This window comes from Electrophorus electricus, chromosome 9 (assembly GCF_041902795.1).
Source record: "Electrophorus electricus isolate QZ-2024a chromosome 9, ASM4190279v1, whole genome shotgun sequence".
Classification (NCBI taxonomy): domain Eukaryota; kingdom Metazoa; phylum Chordata; class Actinopteri; order Gymnotiformes; family Gymnotidae; genus Electrophorus; species Electrophorus electricus.
The window spans coordinates 5,965,908-5,988,520 of NC_137505.1; the positions used below are offsets into that span (position 1 = coordinate 5,965,908).

Consider the following 22,613-nt stretch of genomic DNA (forward strand, 5'->3'; position numbering starts at 1 on the left):
AGCTGTGGACAGCAGAGCTGCAGAGTGGATGTCTACAACTACCTCTCTGTTAATCTGAGCCCTACTACGACCGACAGTCTACACACTTACTTTAAGGTCTGTCACGTTACACACCCTCTTTGGATAACGCTTCATTACTGTGTTGTAAAGGAGAGAATACAATTATGACATGCTGCCATTTTGATTTTATCACTCTCAATGAAAGGGTCTCTTTCTTTTTTCAGCCAACACTACTTGAGCATTTTTGTGAGTGTGAAGTAGGCTGCAAGGCAACTGAAGAGGTGGAGATTTTCACACTGACACGGTGAGTCTCGTCTGACGTAGATGACCTTAAATAATGAGTTTTAAACCAGTCCAACACACACACCCTCCTCCACTCACACACACTTCCAGTCCTTAAGTCACTTTTCCTCTTGGAACAGTATTTTCGTCCTCCACCTTAAGCGGTTTGACATGCTGGGCCAAAAGCTCTCAGACGTGATGGACGTCCCGTCCGAGCTGGATCTCTCTGCCCTTCCTGGGGTGGCTTCTCTCAGGCAGCAGTCGAGGTGAGCTCGTACCATCAACCCGTGCCCACATACTTCTCTGTCCACCCATTCCCATTTAGCTACAAAATGCTGACTGAATGGCTTTGTGGTTTGTCCTCAGTGGAGCAGCGGGAACCCAGGAAAAACCACAAAACGATAAACTGGGGGAAAACTCCAGTCCCCAGCCAGGTAGAGTTGTGCCATTTTCTTACAGTGGAGTGATAATACAGCTGTGTATAAGTATCTGCCATAATGACTAAGTTATTTTAACCCATCAGTAGTAAATGAGAGAGGAGAAGGACAGGGAGCTAGAGGACAGCAAGTAAGCCTACCGGTGAGGAGAGAGAGAGACCAAAAAGAAGAGAGATGCAAGCTGAGAGAGACACAGAGACAGAATGAGAGAGAATGAAAGAGGCCTGTTAATACAGAGATGGCGTTCGAGCCGTGATGCGTTTTCAGTTAATCATATGAAAAAAAAGATGTATTTGTTTGTTGCAGGAATGTGCACCCACTGGCACCTACAGACTCCAGGCGGTGGTTTCTCATTTAGGTGACAGCATGGACCATGGTGAGTAATCTGACATTATTTATACACGTGCAGTAGAAACTATTAAATGACTAAGGACCACCGACTACTCCGACAGGCCACTATATCAGTGACACAGCTGAGGGAGAAGGACAGAGCTGGTTGTCATTCAGTGACTTAAAAGTATCAAGAAGCACTGAGCCAGCCATCCTGAAGAGCAGGACAAAAACAGCCCACCTGCTTTTCTACGTGCACAGGTAGAATCTCACCTTTCAAACTTGGGAATGTAGGTACCTCAGTCTAGGAGCACTCTAACAGAAACAAGTTTTACAAGCTTATATATGTAGGGAGTAAATTAGCCTTTACTGTGCCCTGGGACTGCAGGTCTCTTGTGCATGACAGGTGAGTGAGGCCTACTCCCAGCACCGGTTGGCAGGTGCTAACCTTCTTTCTCAGTCCTTTCACCCTTCCCTCTCTGTAAAAGAATTTAAAAAATTTTAACCCATTAAAATGAGCCATTTTTTATTCTCCACAAAATAGTAAATGCCCTCTCTGGTGTTCTTGTTAAAACGCTTTTTCCATATTTTTAACCCATAGATTATAACATGAATAATACTATACTTGTCAAGTCAACATATTTTGATGAGGTGTCCTAGTGTCAGTTATTGTCTTCTAATCGCTATTGGAGATGTACAAGTCCCCATTCTTTATCCCCAACATTGTTCATACTAAAAGATTAATTTCTTTTCCAAGTAGCACATGGCAGTGATTAAACACCTATTTACATGGACGTCACTTCCATCGCTACATATGAGAACACTACCAGGGTGCTTCACTGACGGAGGAAGAGCTTCAGTCCTTATTGAGAAATAACCAACTTGTAGTTTAATTGCTAGGAGTGAACCAGAAGCTCTGACGTGATGTTGCTCGGTAGGATCAGACGCAACAGATGACACAGGAACAGGGTCGTCACCAAACCTCAACATCATCTGAAAAGCCTAAATCAAATAAAGAATATGCTAAAATCTTTCTGAACTGAGCTGTGTCTAAAACTGTGTGTTAATTCGCCCTGGCAGCTAATTCTTCCAGCGTTGGTTATGAAAAAGCACTGCTTTGTGAAATCTGATTTTTGTTTTTTAGAGTCAAGTTTTCAGAATTTATCCATCACACTTTGTTTTTTCCCCCAGTATACTTAAAAATGGTACCAAGGTAAGTGGATCCTCTCTATATATTGCTGGACCCCAAAACCAAATATAAGCAAAAATCATACAATGTACATTTGTAGACATTTCAAATCTTTATGACAAATATAAAATTCATGTAAAAATTACACAGTTGAAAAGCATATGTGATAGAGGAATTCTGAAAACATTTCAATTCAGCATAAAACATGCTGTAGTCCAACTATTTTAGTTTGGGGAAAAGATTTCAGCCACCCACGCAGTAGTGCATTGGACCTGTGGTCAGCAGATAAGTTCACCTGTTTAGCTTTCAGCTTTGACATAATATTACTGCGCCTGGCGCTTGAGAGAAAAACACGATGCACACTGGCTTGAGACCGAGTCAGTGTTGTCGGCGGCAGAAAAGGTTTCCAGATTCAAGGTCAGTTGAAGCATAAGGTCAAGACGCTACAGCCTGTCCTCTACAAAGAACCAAGGAGCTGCCGCAGAGCTGGCTGCGTCTCGCGCTACTCTGAAGGTCTCACAAGAAATGGAACATGAGAAAAAACGCTGGAGAACCATGAAGCTGAGACCAGACAGAGACTTGCGCTGCAAGAAGCAGAAAATGCTGCCAAATGACATGCAGAGAAGTGCGGACATCTAGGTTGCTCAGAGACAGTTAAAATGATGCAAGGGCAAAGCTGCAAGTGAACAAGAAGTGAGCTCAAGTGACATAAGCGAAGCTTCATGAGTGCAAGCTTAGGCGTTTCGCCTACAGGTTTTGAATGTTTTGGTCCCAGAAACAATCTTTTCCTGCATTGTTCATCTTGCAACTCAGATTTGTGTCACAAGAGGTCAGCCTTCAGCAGGACAAAACCTGAGGGCTCATCCGTTAGGGCAGTGGAGTCCCACATCTGTTCCTGCTGATCTATTGGCCTGCAGAGTTTAGTTCCCACCCTAATCTATCATACCTGATCCAGTTAAACAAGTCCTTCAGTAGTTTCTTAATATTAGAGCCAGGTGTATTTAGATTAGGGACTTGGACTTGGCTACCCCTGTGTCATGGACTTATTCAAACATCACTGAAGGGTTGCAACAGGCCTTTTGGTACATCCAAGTGCACTTTATTTTGAAGCTGCAATAGCCTGTATCAAACTTTTTTTCTACTTGGACTGTTTTGTGGGCAAATAAAAAATATATGCAATATAAATCTAGAATATAAATATAATGTATAATTTACTTTCAGTTGTCATACTGAAAAAAAAATAATTTGTTGCTAAGAAATAGTAGAAGCAGTAATCCGCTACCTGTAAAAATAACTGAACGTTACAACTCTGTTTTTGAATACATCTTTATGGATTCTATTTTTGGATAAAACTGTCAGAAGTAAATGAAGATGTTATCTTAGTGGCCCTTTGTCACCTAATTTTAATTATTTGAATTTTTTCTCTGTTTGAGAAAGATTTTTGCAGGCTACTGCATTGTTTTCCACGAAGTTTAAAATGCCAAAGGTCAGGAAGCTCAATATAGGAACTGAGTTGGTGTTTCTTTGACTAGATGTAGCATAGCAATTGGAAAAGCTTTAATCATCATTTTATATTCTTTTATTGACTAGTTGAGGTTGTATACCGTACTAAGTTCTTTATAGTTCATGAAATTCTCATTTATAACTAAAATATGAATATTAAGGACCAAATGTTTTAAAAATATTGATTTTTCCATACCAATACCCATATAAGAGCAAATTGTCATGTGCTAGTCAGATGGTGACAGTGATGACCATCTATGTCAACACCTTGATGAACTGTGGCGTCCTTTAGCCTTTGTTGTGTTTCTCGGTAATTGCTAGCATGGATTCCAGCTGGCATTGGCTGCGTTTGGAAGAAAGTTAAAGCTTGCGAGTGTCACGGACGAGGAAGAAAGAAAAGGAAGCAAGCGCTTAATGAAAAATAACGACAACAAAACTGAGCATGAAAGTGCACTTATTACAACAAAGGAAGCCAACGTGACCTTAATGACCAACAACGGTCAACTGGAGCACTAAACAATAATGTAACAACAACCCCCAGGCCATGTGACTGGCAATGGACATGGGCAAACATAAACACAAGTCCATGTCTTAGTGGAGGGGGTTTCATTGCTAAGAAATAATATAAAAATGAAAACCAAAATCATCTATGAAAGCTAATTCATTTTTTGGCCTGTCATGTATATCTACTGTTTTTACATTGCTGAATAAGTCTGAACTTAGTGTGTTTGTATCTATGAACGAGGCTGAGCTGAAACACGGTGCTTCCTGAACTGATGCTGAACCAGACGGATGATATAAGGCAGGAGGACACACCTGGACAGCTCATGGGTTTGGTTTGTTTTTGTTTGCATGTCTGTTTATGTTTTTTCCCCTCAGAAAATTTATTTATGTACAAATTATTTATGTAAATGTAACCAGATGTCACCAGATGTCATTTTTTAAATGTCTTTTCAAAAACTTAGATAAATTGTTATTATTGTTTGCAAAGAATAAATGGTCTTCTCTAACTCTGTTTGAATATGTGAATTCAGTGTTGTATTTCAGTAACACTAAATGAAGTTTAGAAGTCTGGGAAAATGGAAGCTCAGTTAACCGTTGCATTATTTTTGGTGCAACACTGAAACTTAACCCTGTACCTTGACACTTAGGGAGCTGATGCAAAGGTGCCTAAAATCAGGTCTGTAATTCTACACTGTACACAGTGTGTTCTGTAGCGCGACCACAGAAGAGTGGTGGACGTTTTTATTACTTGCATCATAAAACCCCAAAACTAACAAACTTTTTATGCATTTTTGTGCAGATTCCTCCATTTCGATTCATTTTTGCACAGTTAAGCCAATCGGTCGTTAATGAGTAGCAAAGCTGTCACTCTAGCACCAGAATAACTCGGTGTTTAGTTTTGTCCGAATCAACTATTGGTTCAGATGACACATAACCATGATATTCAAAACCTCTCAATTGTGAGGCTGAGCGAGTCTACTTTCGAGACGTGCCTAATTTGTGTGTGCATGAAGCGGAAATACTGAATAGTTGATGAGCTTAGCACTAGTGAAGGGACGCAGAGAATAGGGAGTCTGACACCAGCTGTCTTCTTTACCACCCCACCTAGGCTGTACTGGAAATGTGCCGTGTGTATGCTAGTTAGTACATGGGGCAGAAAAACAAGCACTCAGCGAAAAAAAGAGTACCGGAACAAAGTTTTCAGCAACGCAGTGATTTAAAAAGGGGAGGACTGCGATAAAGAGTGCTTAGTCAGGGAGCCAAGATGGAGAGGCAAGCACCTGGGAACACAGGATGTTTTAGCAAAGACTGGTGCATGAGTCTGCTATTGCCACAGTTAAACAGGCAGTCTCTTCACGTGTATGGTAGCGAAGTGGCTGTGGAGATCGAGTGCATTAAACAAAGAAAAAGGGGGCTCTTCGTTATCCATCCCTTCAGTACTTTCAGGTACCATGTGTGCGGTGTCGGTCCTTCAATCTTATCGAGAACCTAAAGACGTTCTATGACACAGCACCACATGCTTGCTTTCAAGTTTTAGAGATGCATGTTTTTACAGTGAAGTAGTGTAAATATATAAATCATCTATATGACTGATGCAATATGCTTAACTGCAATGTCTAACTTCTATTCCTTATGTCATAAAAACGATGCTGTAAGAAGTTTTGATTCTTGTTTGTTTGTAGGAGTTACTACATAACATGCATGGTGGTCGTTATATTTATGAACCTGATTGGGATCCCGATGGAGATTTCCTATTTGAACGGTCATCGCGGAGTTGGCTGGGGGGGGTTTAATGTGTTCTCGGACACTCTGTTCCTGATTGACATTGGGTTGAACTTCAGGACGGGCATAGTTACAGAGGACAGTGAGGTAACCCTTTCAACCAGACACAAAACCTACCTAAGTGCTAAAAAATATTGCCTGACTGAAAACTGTTCAATTCTGTCTATTCCACAGGCAGCCGTTCTTGATATAAAATGCATCAGACAGATGTATTTAAAGGGCTGGTTTATAGCAGATGTGATTACATCATTTCCAGTTGGTTGCATAGTATTTGTTGTGGTAGGGTCTTACTTCTTCTATATTAAACAAACAAAAAAAAACAACTCATTGGATTTATTTAGAAAAGTATTTCTGAGATTTCCCTCTGTTTTTGTTTGGCTTTGCAGAACATGCATTACTATAGTGAATATTCCTCAGAGACGTCCTCTGCAATGGCGTCATTGCTCACGTTTCTAAAAATCCTCAGCCTTGTCCGCCTGCTGCGCGTGTCCCGGCTGGTCCGGTTTTTAAATGAAGCGGAACAAGTGAGCAGCTTTAAGGCCAACGTGTGGAATCCACCGTCTGGACTAAACCACCTCAGCCATGCTGCACTTTTCATTTTTTCACCACAATACCATGACAGCTGTATCATTTGTTTGATATTCTGTGTAATATTATTACTATAGCTATTTTAATATCATGTCATTTTGCTCAAAAGGTTACAAATTCGGACCATGAGATGGCTCGAGTGCTCTTTAGGGTCATGTCTGTATTTATGGTCATCTTCCTCCTGTGTCACTGGAATGGATGCGTGCAATATTTTGTTCCTATGCTGAAGGCGTTCCCCATAGATTGTTGGATCCAACGGGAAAATCTCATGGTACTTGGTTGTAGCTCACACACAGCGTGACTAATATTGTTTTGCAGGGGTGTAGTTAACTGGGGGGGGGGTTTTATTTGCTTACTGCCAGCATTTTAAACATGTTTTGTGGTACTTGGATTAATGATTAATTTTATTTATTCATATGCTAAGAGTTTTTCTGCATGCAAAATATCTTTAAAACCTTTTCATTTATAACTGAGTGAAATATAGGTGAAATCTAATTTGTTTTTAATAAAAGTAAATGAAATATAAGTATGCTTTTCAGAATGCCACAGTGATAGAGAAGTATACAGTTGGGGTCTTTCGCGCACTCTCTCATATGACTGCAACATCGTATGGTGCATCCGGGTTACCAACAAGTAAAGAGTCACTTCTAATCTAAACACACCTATCCTTCCAATTTCTTTGCAAATCACAGAGTATCTTCATGTCTTTCTTTTTGTTGTTGTTCTTCTTCTTCTTCTCGCTCTAGATGAGGTAGAGCTATGGATCGTCGTTACCAGCATGGTGTCAGGAGCTATAATGTATACGTTCCTGGTCGCCAACACGGTGACCCTCATGACAGAAGCAGACATAACATCATGGACTTATATTAGCAAGGTGCAGGAACGCACAGCGCTTTAAAGAGGCAGACACACACCATCACTTTTCAAGTAGTGATATTTGTGTGATCTTTTTTCTCTTGTAGAACAATCATCTGAAAGGCTATATGAAAGAAATTAAGCTTCCCAAAGACCTGTGTACGCGTATCAACAGCTACTTTAAGACTCGCTACGGTGGGAAGTGGTATGATGAAAAGGAAGTTCTGAATTGGGTGTCTTCATCACTCAGAGAGGTATCACATAGTGATTTAAACATGTATTTTTGCAGTGACTAGATTTGAGTGCTGTTTATCTCAGTGACTAGATTTGAGTGCTGTTTATCTCAGTAACTAGATTTGAGTACTGTTTATCTCAGTGACTAGATTTGAGTGCTGTTTATCTCAGTAACTAGATTTGAGTGCTGTTTATCTCAGTAACTAGATTTGAGTGCTGTTTATCTCAGTGACTAGATTTGAGTGCTGTTTATCTCAGTGACTAGATTTGAGTACTGTTTATCTCAGTGACTAGATTTGAGTGCTGTTTATCTCAGTAACTAGATTTGAGTGCTGTTTATCTCAGTAACTAGATTTGAGTGCTGTTTATCTCAGTGACTAGATTTGAGTGCTGTTTATCTCAGTGACTAGATTTGAGTGCTGTTTATCTCAGTGACTAGATTTGAGTGCTGTTTATCTCAGTGACTAGATTTGAGTGCTGTTTATCTCAGTAACTAGATTTGAGTGCTGTTTATCTCAGTAACTAGATTTGAGTACTGTTTATCTCAGTAACTAGATTTGAGTACTGTTTATCTCAGTAACTAGATTTGAGTACTGTTTATCTCAGTAACTAGATTTGAGTGCTGTTTATCTCAGTAACTAGATTTGAGTACTGTTTATCTCAGTAACTAGATTTGAGTACTGTTTATCTCAGTAACTAGATTTGAGTACTGTTTATCTCAGTAACTAGATTTGAGTGCTGTTTATCTCAGTGACTAGATTTGAGTGCTGAATAAATGAACGAAACAACTGTTTGAATTTTTGAAGGAGATTTTGATGATCATGTGTTCGCATCTTGTGAGAAAAGTTCCCATCTTCCGAAACTGCAATGAAATCATTATGAGCACCGTCCTCCTACAACTACAGTATGAGGTATTCCAGGAGGGGGATGTCATCATGTACCCAGATACTCCATGCGATCGCATGTTCTTTATTGAGCATGGACACGTCATCTTGCAGAGGAACTCTTTTAAGAGGGAGCTGGATGACGGGGACTATTTTGGAGGTTGGTATTTGGGACACAAGACATTTGTCTTTTAAAACTTAGAGAACGCAGGGCAAAATGCTAAATACGTTAGCAATTCTAATAATATTACTAATAGCTTTGACAGACCTACGAAATTAGTTTGGTCAAAATCAATTCAAACAGCTAATCGCTTGATGATTTGAAAAAAATTAACCCAACATGCTATTTTGTTCTTCATGCACATTGTTTATCTTTTGCCTTTCCCAGAGATCTGTCTCCTGACCAGGGGAAATAATTTGGATAGAGTTTACGCACAATCTGCATGTTATCTGTTCTCTCTATCTGTGGAAAGATTTTATCAAATACTTGAGGACTACCCAGAGCTTATGAAAGACTTGGAGAGAGCGGTAGGGCCTAAACTTTGATCCATGTCCCTGAAGCCCATATAGACTCAGGGTTCCAACCAGTACATGAGGCCAAAGCACACAGTACCCAATGAATATATGTTTGCACATACAGTAAATTAGATTTATATATGACACACTTCTCAGGAACGTTTACTGTAACTAATATAGTTTATAAAATCACTACTGATAATTGCCCTATATGTTTGTTTTTTCTTGGAAAACACAGGCTAACAACTACTCAAGGAAATAAATCACTTTATGGTTATGATGTTATGTTAAAGCTTGATTAAATGTTGCATGATTTAAATCTGGTGTGTTAGCCTAACTAAATACAAAATATGTATTGCATACGTTTAGTTTACATTACGTTACTCTGTTATCCACAGCAATTTAGTTTCATTGATGTTACAGGTGTAGATGAATGTAGTGATAGGTGTCTTACCAAGGACTCTTATTGATATTACAGGTGTAGATAAGTGTAGTGTCAGGAGTCTTGCCAAGGACTCATTGATGTTACAGGTGTAGATGAGTGTAGTGTTGGGAGTCTTATCCAATGACTCTGAGTGATGTTACAGGTCTCAGTGAGTGTAGTGATAGCAGTCTTTTCCAAGGACTCTTATTGATGTTACAGGTGTAGGTGAGTGTTGTGATCAGAGTCTTATCCAAGGACTCTTATTGATGTTACAGGTATAGATGAGTGTAGTGTTAGGAGTCTTGCCCAAGGACTCATTGATGTGACAGGTATAGGTGAGTGTAATGTTTTGTGTCTTGCCCAGGGACTCTTATTGATGTTACAGGCGTAGATAAGTGTAGTGATAAGACTCTTAAAAAAGGACTCTTATTGATGTTACAGGTGTTGGTGAGTGTAGTATATCTCAGCCATACCAAACCTTTCTCAAGCTATTTAACATTCAATTGGCTAGACAGTTTTCAGCCCAGTTTTACTTCAGAAGCAACATGGCAAGTTTCACTTGCTTTTTTAAAGTGGATGTGTATTGGGACAAAATGAAAAATATTCCCTGGATCTGGAATTTATTCTAATTAACAAATAAGGGCTTGACATCATTACTTCTTTAGCTGCCCTTGAAATATCATTTACATTCTGAATGATAATCTGATAAGACAGAAGATAACATATGTATAAGATATATGACCATGGAAGAGATATTAAACAAACACTAATACTTTAAACATTGAAGAAATAATACAATTTCTTTATCATTTCCACCAATATATATGAAAACCACATTTTAACAAAATAACTAAAATACAGATTTGGCATTTTTTTATCAGACCATCATTACTATAACCCCAGGGGCAGGTCAGTCCTAAAGGTACTCAACTAGTAATCAGAAGATACCAGCCCCACCTACACCCAGCTGCCACTGTTGGGCTCCTGAATTGTGTTCAGTCAGACTTTTAAATCACTTTGCATAAAAGCCTCTGTTAAATGTATATGGTACACAAAATTAAACAGAGAAATGAGATAATATGTTTCAAACATGGCAGCAGGAAAACGTTAGGTCACACTGGCAACGAAACCCAACTGGGCTTACGCACTTCCGGCTAACACCGGAAGGAGCGCTAAATTTGAAAAGTCTCAAACCTAAGGCTAGGTAGCGTTGGGATAGTTGTGGGCATTTGTGTAGCAGCTATTTAATAGAGTTATTGTGTTCATTTACAATCCCAACTGAAGTAGTGTATCTTGTAATATTGGGAGATTAAGCTACGTTAGCTAACTGTATTTTCTAGACTTTCCTGCAAAATACGCAGCTAAACTAGCTAACTAAGTACATAGCTTTCGAATTATAGCTAGCTATCTTGCTAGGTTAGCTAACGCTACGTTGGCGTTTTGTTAAACTGGATTTCAGTTTAACAATCATTTCGTTAGCTAGCTCGCTAACCTCTGGCGTTAGTTTAATTAGGTTAAGCTGCTTTTCCAAACTGTCCCTTGGATGCAATGGAAACGTCGCAGCGCTTCTTCGCTCAGGTCCGGAACCTGGTCGTGTTTTTAGAGACGGAGAGAGCGAAGCTGGAGCACGCTGCGAGCAGCAACATCAACGAAGAGCAAGGTAGCGTTACGCGATCTTAGCTGCTCAAATGTTCTCCCCGACTGTTATTGATTGTCAGCCTATCGCGCTTGTCATGCTCGTTTAAGTTATAGCATGTCTTACGGCTTTCCTGGTCATGTTGTTGGATGATTCTCATTGAACTAACTTGTTTAGACGACACAGCCAGTGGGGCGGTCCAGGCACTACATGAGCTCCACTCTGAGGTTAGAGGACTGAAGGTAACCACCGAGAGCTCGTTAGTAATTATAGTCTGGCTGGGGTGCGTGTTGGCATCTGTTGTCTTAGCAGTCACAGAGATGACTAACAGTCGGGCACGTTTTCAGAAACGGGTCCAAAGCCAAGTGGCATCTCATCAGGCTGGGAATGCAGAGCTGAGCAGCTTCATTAGGGCCTGCATGGTGGTGAAACAGCGAACCACCGAAGACCTTGATAGAATCAGGAGCCACTATGAGAAATATGGATACAAACCACAAGAAAAGGCTTTCCAAAAAACCTCAGGTGTAACTTTACAACTACATTTTGTTCAGTATTATCCACCATTTGTAATCCTTAAAAACAAACGTTAACAAGTATGTCTTTATGTCCATGGTTTTCAGTCGTCCAGATCATTCAGTTGTCTAGTGGTAGTAGTAAGTTAAAGCAAGTAGACATTCAAAATCGTAGACTTTTGCATAGTGTTGTTGGCATGGTGAGCTGTGTTGACTAGACTACGTCTGTTATTTACTTTGCTTTGTTTGCCTAGAGGGAAATGGTAAAGGTGAGACAGAGTCCAGGCGTCCTGTAGAAGAAGTGCCGGGGAGAGGGCTAACTGGGGTGACGGTTGAAGAGGAGGAGGAAGAGGCTCAGGTTCGGATTGCGGCTCCGGAAACGCCCGAGAAGACGCCTCCTGCAGCCGACGACCAGATGCGCACGCCGCAGCTCTCGGACTTCGGACTCTCCACGTTCCACCTCCAGATGGTGCTTGGCAACGCAGAACCGTCCGATGGTGTAGCTCGTCCCCCAGCCCTGACTCTCTCCCCGCCCCCGTTCGTCATGACGACGGAGCCATCGCAGCCGAAGACACCCAGGTGCTCTCTGCGCATGGACGAGGATGCTCCTACCCCTCGACTGGAAGACTTCGGCATCACGGAACACACGATGTGTTTGAATAATGACTTCACCATGGACCTGTTTCGTAAGAACCCGACAAAGGACAGGAATGCTGACAGGTAGACTCGCATCATTAATCTCATTGAAAGTTGTAATTGAGTGAGCATCCAGTAGGAAACGTGTGTTAATTGTGGACATGCGTTGTGTGTGTTGTAGCTTTAAAAGCAAAATGGGAGATGTTTCAAAACATCACCTCAAAACACCACCTCAAAACACCTCTACTCTGCCATCTGGTGGCCAATCTCAGAAGTGTTCCCGTGGTAAAACCCCTTCCTTCATTTTTTCTTTAGCTGAATTTCAAATGAAATTTCTTTGATCCTAATGGGTTTGGAGAACTGTAGTATTATTAATGTTATTATATTATTATAAATATGCCAGAACTACTTAAAACTTCCTGTCTGAGGTTACCTGCAGTTTCCTTCACCACTGGTTAATTCAGTAGCATAATATGGCATAGGTACTATACTGCCAAGTACTGCTCCTGGACTAATTAAAATGCTATCTGTCCAGGACTGTACATGCACTGTACCACACAGACTCTGTAAATGTGCCCTACCTGTTTGCTGATGGTGCAGTTCTACGCATCAGTGCTTGTGTGTTTACCCCATTTTGGTGCTAACTTCTAGCAGCTACATTTAAAGGAGGAAAATTATTATTCATAATTCCCCAGGTCTCATGATTTGACTATAAGATTTTTCATGTCACATGTGCTTGTGTCAGAGAGAGTTCCAGTGGCCCTGTCCTGAGAAATTCACCATCTCTTTTTTTTCTCTTGCGGTTGGTAGAGAGCATGGAATCTCCAGAAGTGCCTGTTTTCTCCATTCTGGAGATTACAGTGAATAAACAGTTGGCTCCACCCTCTGCTCCGTCAACCAGAGAGAGTGAGCCTCAATCCCCCCCTGGTCATGGTAACGGAGCCGCAACGCCTGAACTTCCTGTGTTTGAGACACCTTATATCACCAAGCTTGTCAGCGCAAGAAAGGTGTGTGTTGCTGAAGGCATCCTGGAGACGTGAGTGCTTGATGGTGTGGGTCAGGAGTGTGCAGTAAGGGTTAGGTCTTCACAAGAGAGTAACCAAAGTGAACTAAATGTTAAAAGTAAACTTCATGAAGTGCGTTTGTGTGCTTGTGCATCCGTGTCCACATTGGCCTACTACAGGCCTACTGAACAACGGTATATAATCCTTTCAGTTAGCCCACTGTGACCTTGTCACTGTTCCAGGGAGGTAGACAGGATCGTCTCCCATCCCTGACCAGCCTGTCGGAGCCCTCGGAGTGCTTGCCCGGAACAGTTGCATTATCTGACCAGCCCCAGATGCCAGTCGGTCTTCCTCAGGAAAAGAACACCACGCCTGAAATGCCAAGCATGCAGTCCTATTTCGGCAGCTCCTTGCCATGTGTAAGTAGCTGCCGTTACTTATGACTCGCGTATTAACAGGGTTCAGGCCTCTGTGAAAGCCAGTTCTCTTCACCACATGACCGATCTGCCGGGCTGAAGATGGGCGGAGGCAGGTGGGCTGATCCCCTGGCCCCTGCTGTGCCCACGGAGGAGGAGCACACCCAGGACTGGTGTCTGGCCACCCCACGCCTCCGCATGGATTTCCAAGAAGAGCCACGCACACCGGAGATGCCTGACATGAGTTCCGTCACGCAGGATATCTTCAAAGTAAGACGTTGCCGCGTCCTGTGGGATCGCTACAGATATGGGGGTGTATAATGAAACGTTGGCTTGTAACATCCTTGGCCAGGCTACAGCCACTGAATCTCGTATGCTCTCTTGACCTTGAAGCTCGTGTCTCAGGGAAATTGCAAAAAACCCACCGCCACGTCAGTACAGCAAACCTCGAAGGCTCGTTTGCAGACATCGGCACCTGGGAAGGAGAACAGGTGAGAGACGTGTGCCCCAGTCAGCAGTTATCCTGCGGTCCAGTGATCAACCCCAGGTGGCCCAGTTTGCACGTAGGAAGCACGTAACATGTATGCAGTCATTTTGTTCAGGGAAATTAAATTAGCTGTTATCTGATTCCTTAATGTGCTGCTGTGACTTTGCTTAGGTCTGCCAGTAAGATTCACTCAGCTCAGTTCTGTAGTGACTAATACTGGATTCCGATAACCTAGAAATATTCAACATGCTTGGAATCAAGTGCATAATGTAAAATATTTTTGACTATTGTTCTCTCTTCCTCTGTTTAAATTATTGCTGTTCTACTGGACAGAGCTCACAGTCTTGCTCCAGTGTCTGAGGAGGAGTTTCACAGATTGGCCTCTTACATGAAACAGATCCCCCTCTCCAGTTTGAACCAAGCAATCGACAAACTCAACCGAGTCACTGAGGAGAGATGTAGAGGTCAGTGGACACTCTGCCTTCTTAGCTCACATTCACGTCCGAACCCGTCCGGCGTATAAACAATACACTTAATTTTGATTCTGACAGATGGTGAGCCCAACTTTGAAGTGTTCCATATGGAAGATTTGAGGAAGCTTCTGGAGGCGGGGCCTCAGGCCCCCATGTACATCTTGGGTCTTGTTGAGCTGAAAAGATTGGAGAACGTGCAGGGTTTTGGAAGGAATGCAACGTTCAAGATCCTGACAAAGACATCAGATTAGAAGTCTTGAACCAGACATTAACACATTTTAATTTCCTCTGTGGTCCCATGCATATATATTTTGCTTAAAAAAAAAACATTAAATGTTTTTATTGGTAGTTCAGTGCTTGCTAGTTGGAACTTCAGAATATGAAATCTCCCAAAAATATTTTCTTGTTTAAGTAGAAAATGTTCTCAGTTATTAATAGAATAATCTACTTATTCTGTATTTTAAGTGTAAAAAGTACATTATTTTGATAATAAATATATTTAAATAAAATATACTTGCCTATAGAAATTGTTATACTGTCATTTTAGTTTTCTCTTGAAGCATATCCGAGTCACCGTAGAACTGAAATAGTGGTCAACAGGGTGCTCTTTCCTTTAAATTTACCCATTTTAACACAAATTAATAATTTATGTCTGATGGTGTACATGAAACTTCTTTCAATTTGGTTAATAGAATTCAAGTCTATCTTCTGCACTTGCACTGGTGTGGATGCATTTCTGTCAGGCTGCAAACAGGACAGATAGCTCTGGATGATGTAAACATGTGTCTGTACTTCACCCTGCAATATATGGACACACATATTTGACAACTTTGGCTTGGCAACCTTTTCTGATTTGTTATTGAGCAAACTTTACCCAAATCAAGCTCCATCAGTCTAGAAAGATCCACAACTTCCTAATTGGAATCAGCCTGTTCTACCGGGTCTTTACATCTTAGCCTGTCTGTTTGCACAGGTACGACACAAACCTCCTCTGCTATACACCAACTGCACTTCCAGCAACCTCTCAGCTGCACAACCTACGTTTGCAGAGGACGTGACCCTCATAGATCTAATTACAAACAGTAACAAGAGCAAGTACCAAATGGAGGTGGATTGTCATAGTGACCTACAGACCACTGAAACAGGAAATGATGAGGCTTTAGGAAGTATCCATTAGTAATCAGAACACCACAGTTGGGGGGTAGAGTCCAGACAGACCCTAGGCAACACCATCTCCAGCACTTTAAGCTGGAGTGAAAACATCACTTCCATCACAAAGAAAGCCCAGAAGTGCATGTATTCATGGAGACAGTTCACAAGACTGCACTGCCCAACCTGCCCTTGAGCTAGTCTCATTGGTGAGAGCAGAATTTCCTCTTCTCTTCCTGTTTGGTTTGGTGCTGCTACTGTAGTGAGCAGTGAATCAGGCCAACGGAGTATCAGAGGGGATCACCCCACCCCAGACATCCCTTAATTCATAAGCTCCCCTCTGGAAACTGCTAATGAACATGCTTTAAAATGTCTAATTTACCCCTGCACCTTATATATTTCCCCTATTGATTTGTGCATATACTGTAAATGGTTTTCTTGTGTATTTATCCTATACTTGCTGGTAATGCCAGTGCACTCATGGTTTGCCAAGACTATTTTAATGATCACAGCCTATCATGCCATAGCAAATTTCTGCACCTCAAGAGCATTTATAAATAAAGTGAGTTATTTATATCGAGGCTTTAAAAATTACTTTAAGCTGCTGTAAGTCATTTTTGGTTCATTTATCTTTACATTCTGATAGCCCCAAAAATAGTTGCTAACCAAAAAAAAACAAAAGAGCAACTGCACATTTCAATACCATCCTCCCTCCCATGGTCCATTTTGTGCACATAGCATATAGATGAGCTTGTATGTCTTTGGCAGGTGGTGTGAACAAACGTTGAACTGAACATGAGTGAATGGGGTAGGCTCCATCAGTGAATACCTGGCTAAAACTGAAACACCCCACATACTTTTAATACAAGCACATTAAAATGGGGGTGCATCAGTGAAAGTAGAATTCAGGCTTCAAATGAGCATGTCCTTAGTTCTGTAGTGTTTACACAATACAAATGAACAATGTGTTGTGTATTCTTTTGTACCAAAGAAACACTACATATTTCCAGAATCAGAATATCCTTAAATCACTTAAATTGTTCTGAAAAAAAACAAAAAACACAAATAAGTTTACCAGGAAAACATTATGTTTATTAACAAAAGCTGTACATGGTGGCAATGATGACTGTTAAAACCTCAAAGCTAACAATATGGAACCAATGAATTTGGTATAAAAACTCAATAAAGAAACTAAAAGATACAACAAAAAACTTCAGCCGTAGACCAGACTGCAGGAACGCAGAGTGACAGTTGGACAGGATCAGTAGGGTCTCATGCGTCCTTGGAGAGGTGGCGCCCGATTAGGCGGGGTAATGGCGATGTCAAGATAATCTCCGATCTGAAAGCGCTGAGACTGCAGCGTCATAGAGTCGTCAGCACCCTTGCGACCTGATACCGTGTTGCCGATGTCTTTAACTCTGCAATTTCGAAATTTAATTGAAGCAGGGTGACCATATTTTGGCTTGTAGCAAAAGAGGATGGAAGTTGGGCACGTATATATAACTACTTAACATTTATTTATATTCAAATATTTAGCCTATTTATTCACTTCCATGACCAATAAGAATTGCCTTCATAGCCTTTAGATACGAATATGCCATGTCAACAAAGAAATTAAATTAAATGATTTATTAGCTTGAAGTCATTAATTCACTTGTGATCATAAAACTCAAAAATTTTTGGCCACCTATATGCCCAGCCACCAGATCACCAGCAGCTGTTTGGGACTTGTTAATTATTTGGATTTTAGAAATCCCGACTGGACTTTTTTTTTAGGCCCCAAAAGAGGTCTGTCTGGGAAAATGGGGGCATATCATCATCCTCCTAAATAAAGAATGGCGGTAATACAACAGGGACAAACGTCTTTCCATTACCTGTAGCCTTGCCGTTTAGGGTCTGGGTACACAATGGCAAAGCCGAAATGCGTGCCTTTCTTTCGAGCCTCGGGATAAACCTCCTTGACCAGGCTGGTCAGCTCTTTCAGCGTGGCGTCCATCCTATTGCATAAACGTTAGAGTAAAACGTAGAGAAATATCGTATTTCCACCACCGGGAGTAAGATGGGCGTTCATTCACAAGTCAACCCTTTCATTACCAGGTGTAAATCTGAAGCTCGCTCGACGGCACGTTCCCCCGGGCAAACTCGTCCATTCGGTGGTGCCGGCCGTTATTGGTAGTGAAGACTCTAAGCAGCAGTGGACATGTCTGCGAAACACAAAACAAACGATTCAAAACGTTTAACCCCACATAGCCAGCAAACGAGCGACATGTTTCTAACCTAGCTCGCAGGTCAACTAGCCATCCACGTTAGCTAACGTAGAAGCACAGGGCTAACTAGGTAGCATTAGCTAGACTGTTCGTTAAATAACGATGTCGCACCTGTTTACGTGGTAGTCATAAATGTATTCGTAACGTTAGCCGCAAATAACACGGATAGCGATAGAGCTTTAGCCGTAACTATGTCAATATTTGAGTATGAATACCAAAAATGTTTGACACTAGCTAGCTGCTAGCGAGCTTCAGCCATTTTACCCGAGGCTGAGTACCCGTTCCCGGTGTATACCGCTAAAGTCGGGGTACCTTCTCTCGGTCCACCGGCTTCTCCGGCTCCTTCTTGATTTCCTCTTGCGTAACTCTCGACTCCACAGCCATCGCGATCAAGCTTGCCACCCCGAAAACAGAACAAGGCCCCGCGACCGCTCGCTTCAGACCGTTAACTAGCTTAGCTTAGCTTCTCCCCGGCCGCGCGCGTCGAGCTCAAGACCGCTGCGCGGGACGCCTCGCGATGACGTCGCGCCGAAGCTCGCGAAACGGCCCCGCGACCAATCGCGAGCGACGACGGAAGCTCGCGTCGTCCGCAGTGCCCATGCATTTCTACGGGCGATACCCGCCGCCCGCCATTTTGGGAGTCAGAATATTAATCTCGGCGGTCGAAGACTGAACGCTGGCGCAGCGTCTGGCCTTCCTAATATGGTGCACACGTGCGTGGTAGCAGGCTGTCGGAACAGGAGGACGCCTGGCACCACGCTGTCCTTCTACAGGTTTCCGCGCGACCCAGAGAGGAAGCAGCGGTGGATCGCCGCCGTGAATCGCGAGGGCTGGGTACCGAACGAGGGCAGCAGACTCTGCAGCACGCACTTCATATCAGGTAACGTGCGGGCGGTTCGCAGGGAGGCTGACACATGGCTGCATCACCTGCAAATGGTGCAAGCCTGGGTTTTTGCATTTGGAAGCCTGCATGAATGAAGCAAGCAGACAGCGTATCGTTTATTTAATTTTATTACACTGTCCATTGAGCTTGCTCGTGATATTTGCTGTTTTCTCATCATAGGTAAACAGGTAAAGAATCCTCGGTCTCCAGACTATGTTCCCTCTGTTTTCACGTCTGCCCCGCTATCCCCAAACATACAGGAAGCCGCAGCCTTTGAACCCTATGACAAACAGGAAGCACACGTGGAGGCTGCCAATGCTCTTCTTTACCTGCAAGGTCAGGGGCGCTTGGATGAAGACCTTAGCCATCTCCGGTGTCGGCCGGGTCCCGAACGCACTAAATCCTCGGTAAACAGTGATGACGAAGAAAAGGAGGACGAGGATGACGACGGTGGTGGTGGTGATGACGATGAGGATGAGGATGAAAGTGTATCCGAAAGCGAAAACGTGTGCAAAGGGGATAAGGCGCTCGGAAACAGTACCGTAAAGTCACTCAACTACGAGGCCTGTCTCAACGCCCTGCGGAAAGAGAATATGGAACTGAGGGAATCGTTAGAGAAGATGTCCCTTTCTGAAGTTGCTTTCAGGAATGACCCAGAAAAGGTTCAGTTCTATACAGGGTTGCCAAACTATTTTGTGTTGGAGACTGTTATGTGGCTTCTTGTTCCACACATGAAGAGTGAAAAAAATGCAAAGCTTTCGAAATTCCAACAGTTGCTTCTGACATTAATGAGACTTAGACTTGATCTTAAGAATCAGGACTTGGCCTACCGTTTTGGAGTTAAAGTGGCTACTGTAACCAGGACGGTTCATCGAATCATTAGCATCATGTTTACCACTCTGGTGCCCACGGCTGTGTTCTGGCCTTCCAGAACGGAACTGCGGAAGAACCTCCCCGCCGCAGTGAGACAGACTCATCCAGACTGCGCTGTGATTCTAGACTGCTTCACGGTGTCTCTGGAAAAAGCAGTCAGCGTGGACGCAAACCGTCAATCACCAACGGAGACAGCAGAGGTGGTCAGGCATTTGTCACGGCCCACCTCTGTTAGTGAGCTCAAATATGTGATCGGCGTCGCCCCCCAGGGGGTGGTCATGTTTGTTTCCAGGGGGTCACCTGGCAATGTTAGCGATAAGACTTTGGTAGAAAGCTGTGGTCTCCTTTGTAAGCTCTTGCCTGGTGACGTTGTGCTAGCTGAGCGTGATTTTGACATTGGTGACTTAGTGGGTGCTCGCAAAGCTGAGCTCAAAATCACTAACGATCATAGTAAGATGTTTAAAAATGACCAAAACCCGAGAGAAGAGGCCTCGCTAATCTCTGAGGAAAGGATGAATGTATACAGGCATGTGGGGAGGGTGGTACAAATGGTCAAGAAAAGATATTCTATGCTGACCGGACCAGTGGAGAGTCCCTTTACAGTTATAGACCGAAGCTCAAATGTGACCACTTTTGACAAAATAGTACAGGTTGCCTGTGCCTTAAACAACCTGTGCATTTCTGCTGTGCCACTAGAGTGACTTGTATCACAGAACACGTAAACCACCGGGACGGGAAATAATGTTACTTGAGGGTTCACACTTTACAGACCTTTTTGATGCTCTTGGTGACGCTCAAATATATTTTTGCCTTGTGTTGTTATGCTTTTTTTTAACACTTATGGTAGGTTTTTTAAGGCATTTTGGGTGAACACTGCACATGCTTTCTCTAATGCACAAAAACCTAAAACCTCGTCTTATCTTTAAATATTTGGAGACGAAAATGAATCTGTCAGATTTACCGACCAGCTGTGTGGTGGCCAGTGCAGGCGGAATGGAGATTTTACTATATTACGTTCTAACATCTGTCTTGAGCTAATTGGCGATGCCAGATAGTTGGAACCAAAATCCCGGGGCCGATTTTCCTTTGGGAGCCTGGACTGTGCACCTCGCTGTGCAGAGGTGATCAGATTTGTTGGCCGTGAGGGTTCCCATGCCACATACCGTTTCTGTCTCCTGACTAAAGACCCATGTGCAGGGGTCCCCTAGTCATCCTAAGGACCAGCTTACGTGTTTATCGTATGTATCTTAATGTGAGGCTGACTTAAATGAGGTCCTGGGCTAATGGACTGAATTTGTTGATACTTTGGTTTGACATGGGTCATTATACACATAGACTGATATGACTGTGATGTGTTCTTGGGCATATTACAATATCGCTGTGGTACAAAACATGCCCTCTAGCCAGAAACAATGTTAGCTGTCCCCAGGTCCTAGTGCCTTATCCTTTACAAAGGCAATACTGTGTTGTCAAACCCGCTGGTGTTTTTTTTTACATTTTTTTAAAATGGGTGTATGTTCTATTATTTGTATCAAGCTGATGGTCTTTTATTACATTTTAATGACTGTTGGCTCCGTCACTTCATCCTCAGTTGCCGTTCCATGTTAGTGCCATGCTGATAAGATATTGTAAAGGCATACTATGTTTCCTTTCACTGTAATTCCTTCTAACACTGCTGCATGCTATGTTTACTTTTTGGTAGAGACTGTAATTTGTGCGTGCGTGTGTGTATGTGTGTGTCAGCACATGCTGAGGTTGGGCATTATAAATGAATGAATGAGCTGTATCTGACACTGGCTATCTGACACTTCATGTTATTGGTGTTTCGTTCTGTTCTCACGTAACATGCTTCATTGCATTAGCTTGCGTGTTTGTACATAGTGCTGGAAACGTACATGGTGCACTCAGATAACAGATTGTAGGCAGATGTGTGCAGATGGCCGATGCAGCCATTATTTACCCCGCATTACTGCATATGTGATGTGTAGATAGGTTTTGCACAAAATAATCACTCAAAAGCACTTTTTCCCCTTCTGTTATTTCTCGTTTTGTAAAATGTGCAAAAGTGTGCTTATATGAAGTTCACAAACACTGTTATTCTGTAATGCAGTATCCTGTTTATTAAATATACCCTGTGCATATCTAGTCATAAAATATTATGGACTCTGTACCATTTGTGATGGATTCTGATTTTCTAACAGACCTTCATTTATTTTGTAGGAGACTGTACACAAGCTTAAGAAACAAACCTTTGAGAACTTTTACACTTATGAATCTCCGGGTAGGATAAGACACTCGGTCAGTGGTGCTCTGGGTACTGCTTGCCCTGGACCACACCTATATCTCCTGCATCTTCAGGTGTTCTTATAAGTGAGTCCTCAAAGGCGACGGACAAATCTTGGCGCGCAGAGAAACCACCCGGAATAGGGAATAGTAAAATGTATGGAATGGAATATCTAATAGTAAGCAATTTTGTTGGTTTAAAACCAAAATGTAACCCACACAGATAACCTTTGTAGGCTTGGGAACGTAGTCAGTCATGTTAAAGATTGTAATCCGAGTTGGGGGGGAAGCATATTAGGAATAATCAGACTAGGAACGACAGGAGAATCTTAGCTTTTCATCCACCTGTAAGACAAACCAGGGTAAGGTGCGGTACTCAAAGTGCAAAATATATATTATTATATTACGCAATATGTCTTACTGTTTTAACATGTTTTAAAGAAAAGTACAAACTGCTAAGAATAAA

At 42.3% G+C, this 22,613-nt stretch overlaps 4 protein-coding genes across 10 annotated transcripts; 3 read left to right on the plus strand and 1 right to left on the minus strand.

The window, feature by feature from the left end:
- On the plus strand, positions 1-11,162 carry hcn5 (hyperpolarization activated cyclic nucleotide-gated potassium channel 5). Of its 6 annotated transcripts, XM_081720716.1 has the most exons (17): positions 1-96; positions 225-304; positions 423-548; positions 649-716; positions 1,026-1,095; positions 1,172-1,310; positions 1,950-5,691; positions 5,928-6,114; positions 6,202-6,306; positions 6,414-6,551; positions 6,725-6,886; positions 7,155-7,248; positions 7,362-7,489; positions 7,578-7,724; positions 8,511-8,748; positions 8,977-9,116; positions 11,033-11,162. In XM_081720716.1, exons 7-17 carry the CDS (start codon positions 5,510-5,512, stop codon positions 11,039-11,041), a joined length of 1,530 nt encoding a protein of 509 aa, XP_081576842.1. In that variant the 5' UTR covers positions 1-96; positions 225-304; positions 423-548; positions 649-716; positions 1,026-1,095; positions 1,172-1,310; positions 1,950-5,509; the 3' UTR covers positions 11,042-11,162. The 6 variants fall into 6 exon arrangements, with proteins under 6 accessions (XP_081576842.1, XP_081576840.1, XP_081576838.1 ...); XM_081720714.1 differs by lacking the exon at positions 11,033-11,162 and having other exon boundaries at positions 1,807-5,691; positions 8,977-9,429; XM_081720712.1 differs by lacking the exon at positions 11,033-11,162 and having other exon boundaries at positions 1,810-5,691; positions 8,977-9,429.
- Positions 11,055-15,213, plus strand: ska3 (spindle and kinetochore associated complex subunit 3). Of its 2 annotated transcripts, XM_027027935.3 has the most exons (11): positions 11,055-11,188; positions 11,342-11,406; positions 11,512-11,686; positions 11,931-12,396; positions 12,494-12,597; positions 13,123-13,319; positions 13,559-13,735; positions 13,835-14,002; positions 14,126-14,223; positions 14,553-14,683; positions 14,771-15,213. In XM_027027935.3, exons 1-11 carry the CDS (start codon positions 11,077-11,079, stop codon positions 14,941-14,943), a joined length of 1,866 nt encoding a protein of 621 aa, XP_026883736.2. In that variant the 5' UTR covers positions 11,055-11,076; the 3' UTR covers positions 14,944-15,213. The 2 variants fall into 2 exon arrangements, 1 of the variants encoding a protein (XP_026883736.2); XR_014125284.1 differs by lacking the exon at positions 14,771-15,213 and having other exon boundaries at positions 14,126-14,313.
- Positions 15,214-16,911: 1,698 nt separating this feature from the next.
- sap18 (Sin3A-associated protein) lies at positions 16,912-18,614 on the minus strand. Its single transcript, XM_027027950.3, has 4 exons — positions 18,421-18,614; positions 17,936-18,045; positions 17,716-17,838; positions 16,912-17,259 (listed from the first exon to the last, which is right to left on the minus strand). Exons 1-4 carry the CDS (start codon positions 18,490-18,492, stop codon positions 17,103-17,105), a joined length of 462 nt encoding a protein of 153 aa, XP_026883751.1. The 5' UTR covers positions 18,493-18,614; the 3' UTR covers positions 16,912-17,102.
- Positions 18,615-18,724: 110 nt separating this feature from the next.
- Positions 18,725-22,032, plus strand: LOC113588665 (uncharacterized). Its single transcript, XM_035523007.2, has 2 exons — positions 18,725-18,988; positions 19,172-22,032. Exons 1-2 carry the CDS (start codon positions 18,811-18,813, stop codon positions 20,563-20,565), a joined length of 1,572 nt encoding a protein of 523 aa, XP_035378900.1. The 5' UTR covers positions 18,725-18,810; the 3' UTR covers positions 20,566-22,032.
- The last annotated feature ends 581 nt before the right edge of the window (positions 22,033-22,613 follow it).

Bases quoted from the DNA above. Each gene is read 5' to 3' on its own strand.
- hcn5 (XM_081720714.1), top strand. From the start codon at position 5,510: ATGGAGAGGCAAGCACCTGGGAACACAGGATGTTTTAGCAAAGACTGG. The intron at 6,307-6,413 runs GTAGGGTCTTAC...TTGGCTTTGCAG, and splicing joins GTTGCATAGTATTTGTTGTG to AACATGCATTACTATAGTGA. The intron at 7,490-7,577 runs GTGCAGGAACGC...TTTCTCTTGTAG, and splicing joins CATGGACTTATATTAGCAAG to AACAATCATCTGAAAGGCTA.
- ska3 (XM_027027935.3), top strand. From the start codon at position 11,077: ATGGAAACGTCGCAGCGCTTCTTCGCTCAGGTCCGGAACCTGGTCGTG. The intron at 12,598-13,122 runs GTAAAACCCCTT...TGCGGTTGGTAG, and splicing joins ATCTCAGAAGTGTTCCCGTG to AGAGCATGGAATCTCCAGAA. The intron at 14,684-14,770 runs GTCAGTGGACAC...TGATTCTGACAG, and splicing joins CACTGAGGAGAGATGTAGAG to ATGGTGAGCCCAACTTTGAA.
- sap18 (XM_027027950.3), bottom strand. From the start codon at position 18,492: ATGGCTGTGGAGTCGAGAGTTACGCAAGAGGAAATCAAGAAGGAGCCG. The intron at 17,839-17,935 runs GTAATGAAAGGG...TTTATGCAATAG, and splicing joins GAGCTTCAGATTTACACCTG to GATGGACGCCACGCTGAAAG. The intron at 17,260-17,715 runs GTAATGGAAAGA...TCGAAATTGCAG, and splicing joins CCTAAACGGCAAGGCTACAG to AGTTAAAGACATCGGCAACA.
- LOC113588665 (XM_035523007.2), top strand. From the start codon at position 18,811: ATGGTGCACACGTGCGTGGTAGCAGGCTGTCGGAACAGGAGGACGCCT. The intron at 18,989-19,171 runs GTAACGTGCGGG...TTCTCATCATAG, and splicing joins CAGCACGCACTTCATATCAG to GTAAACAGGTAAAGAATCCT.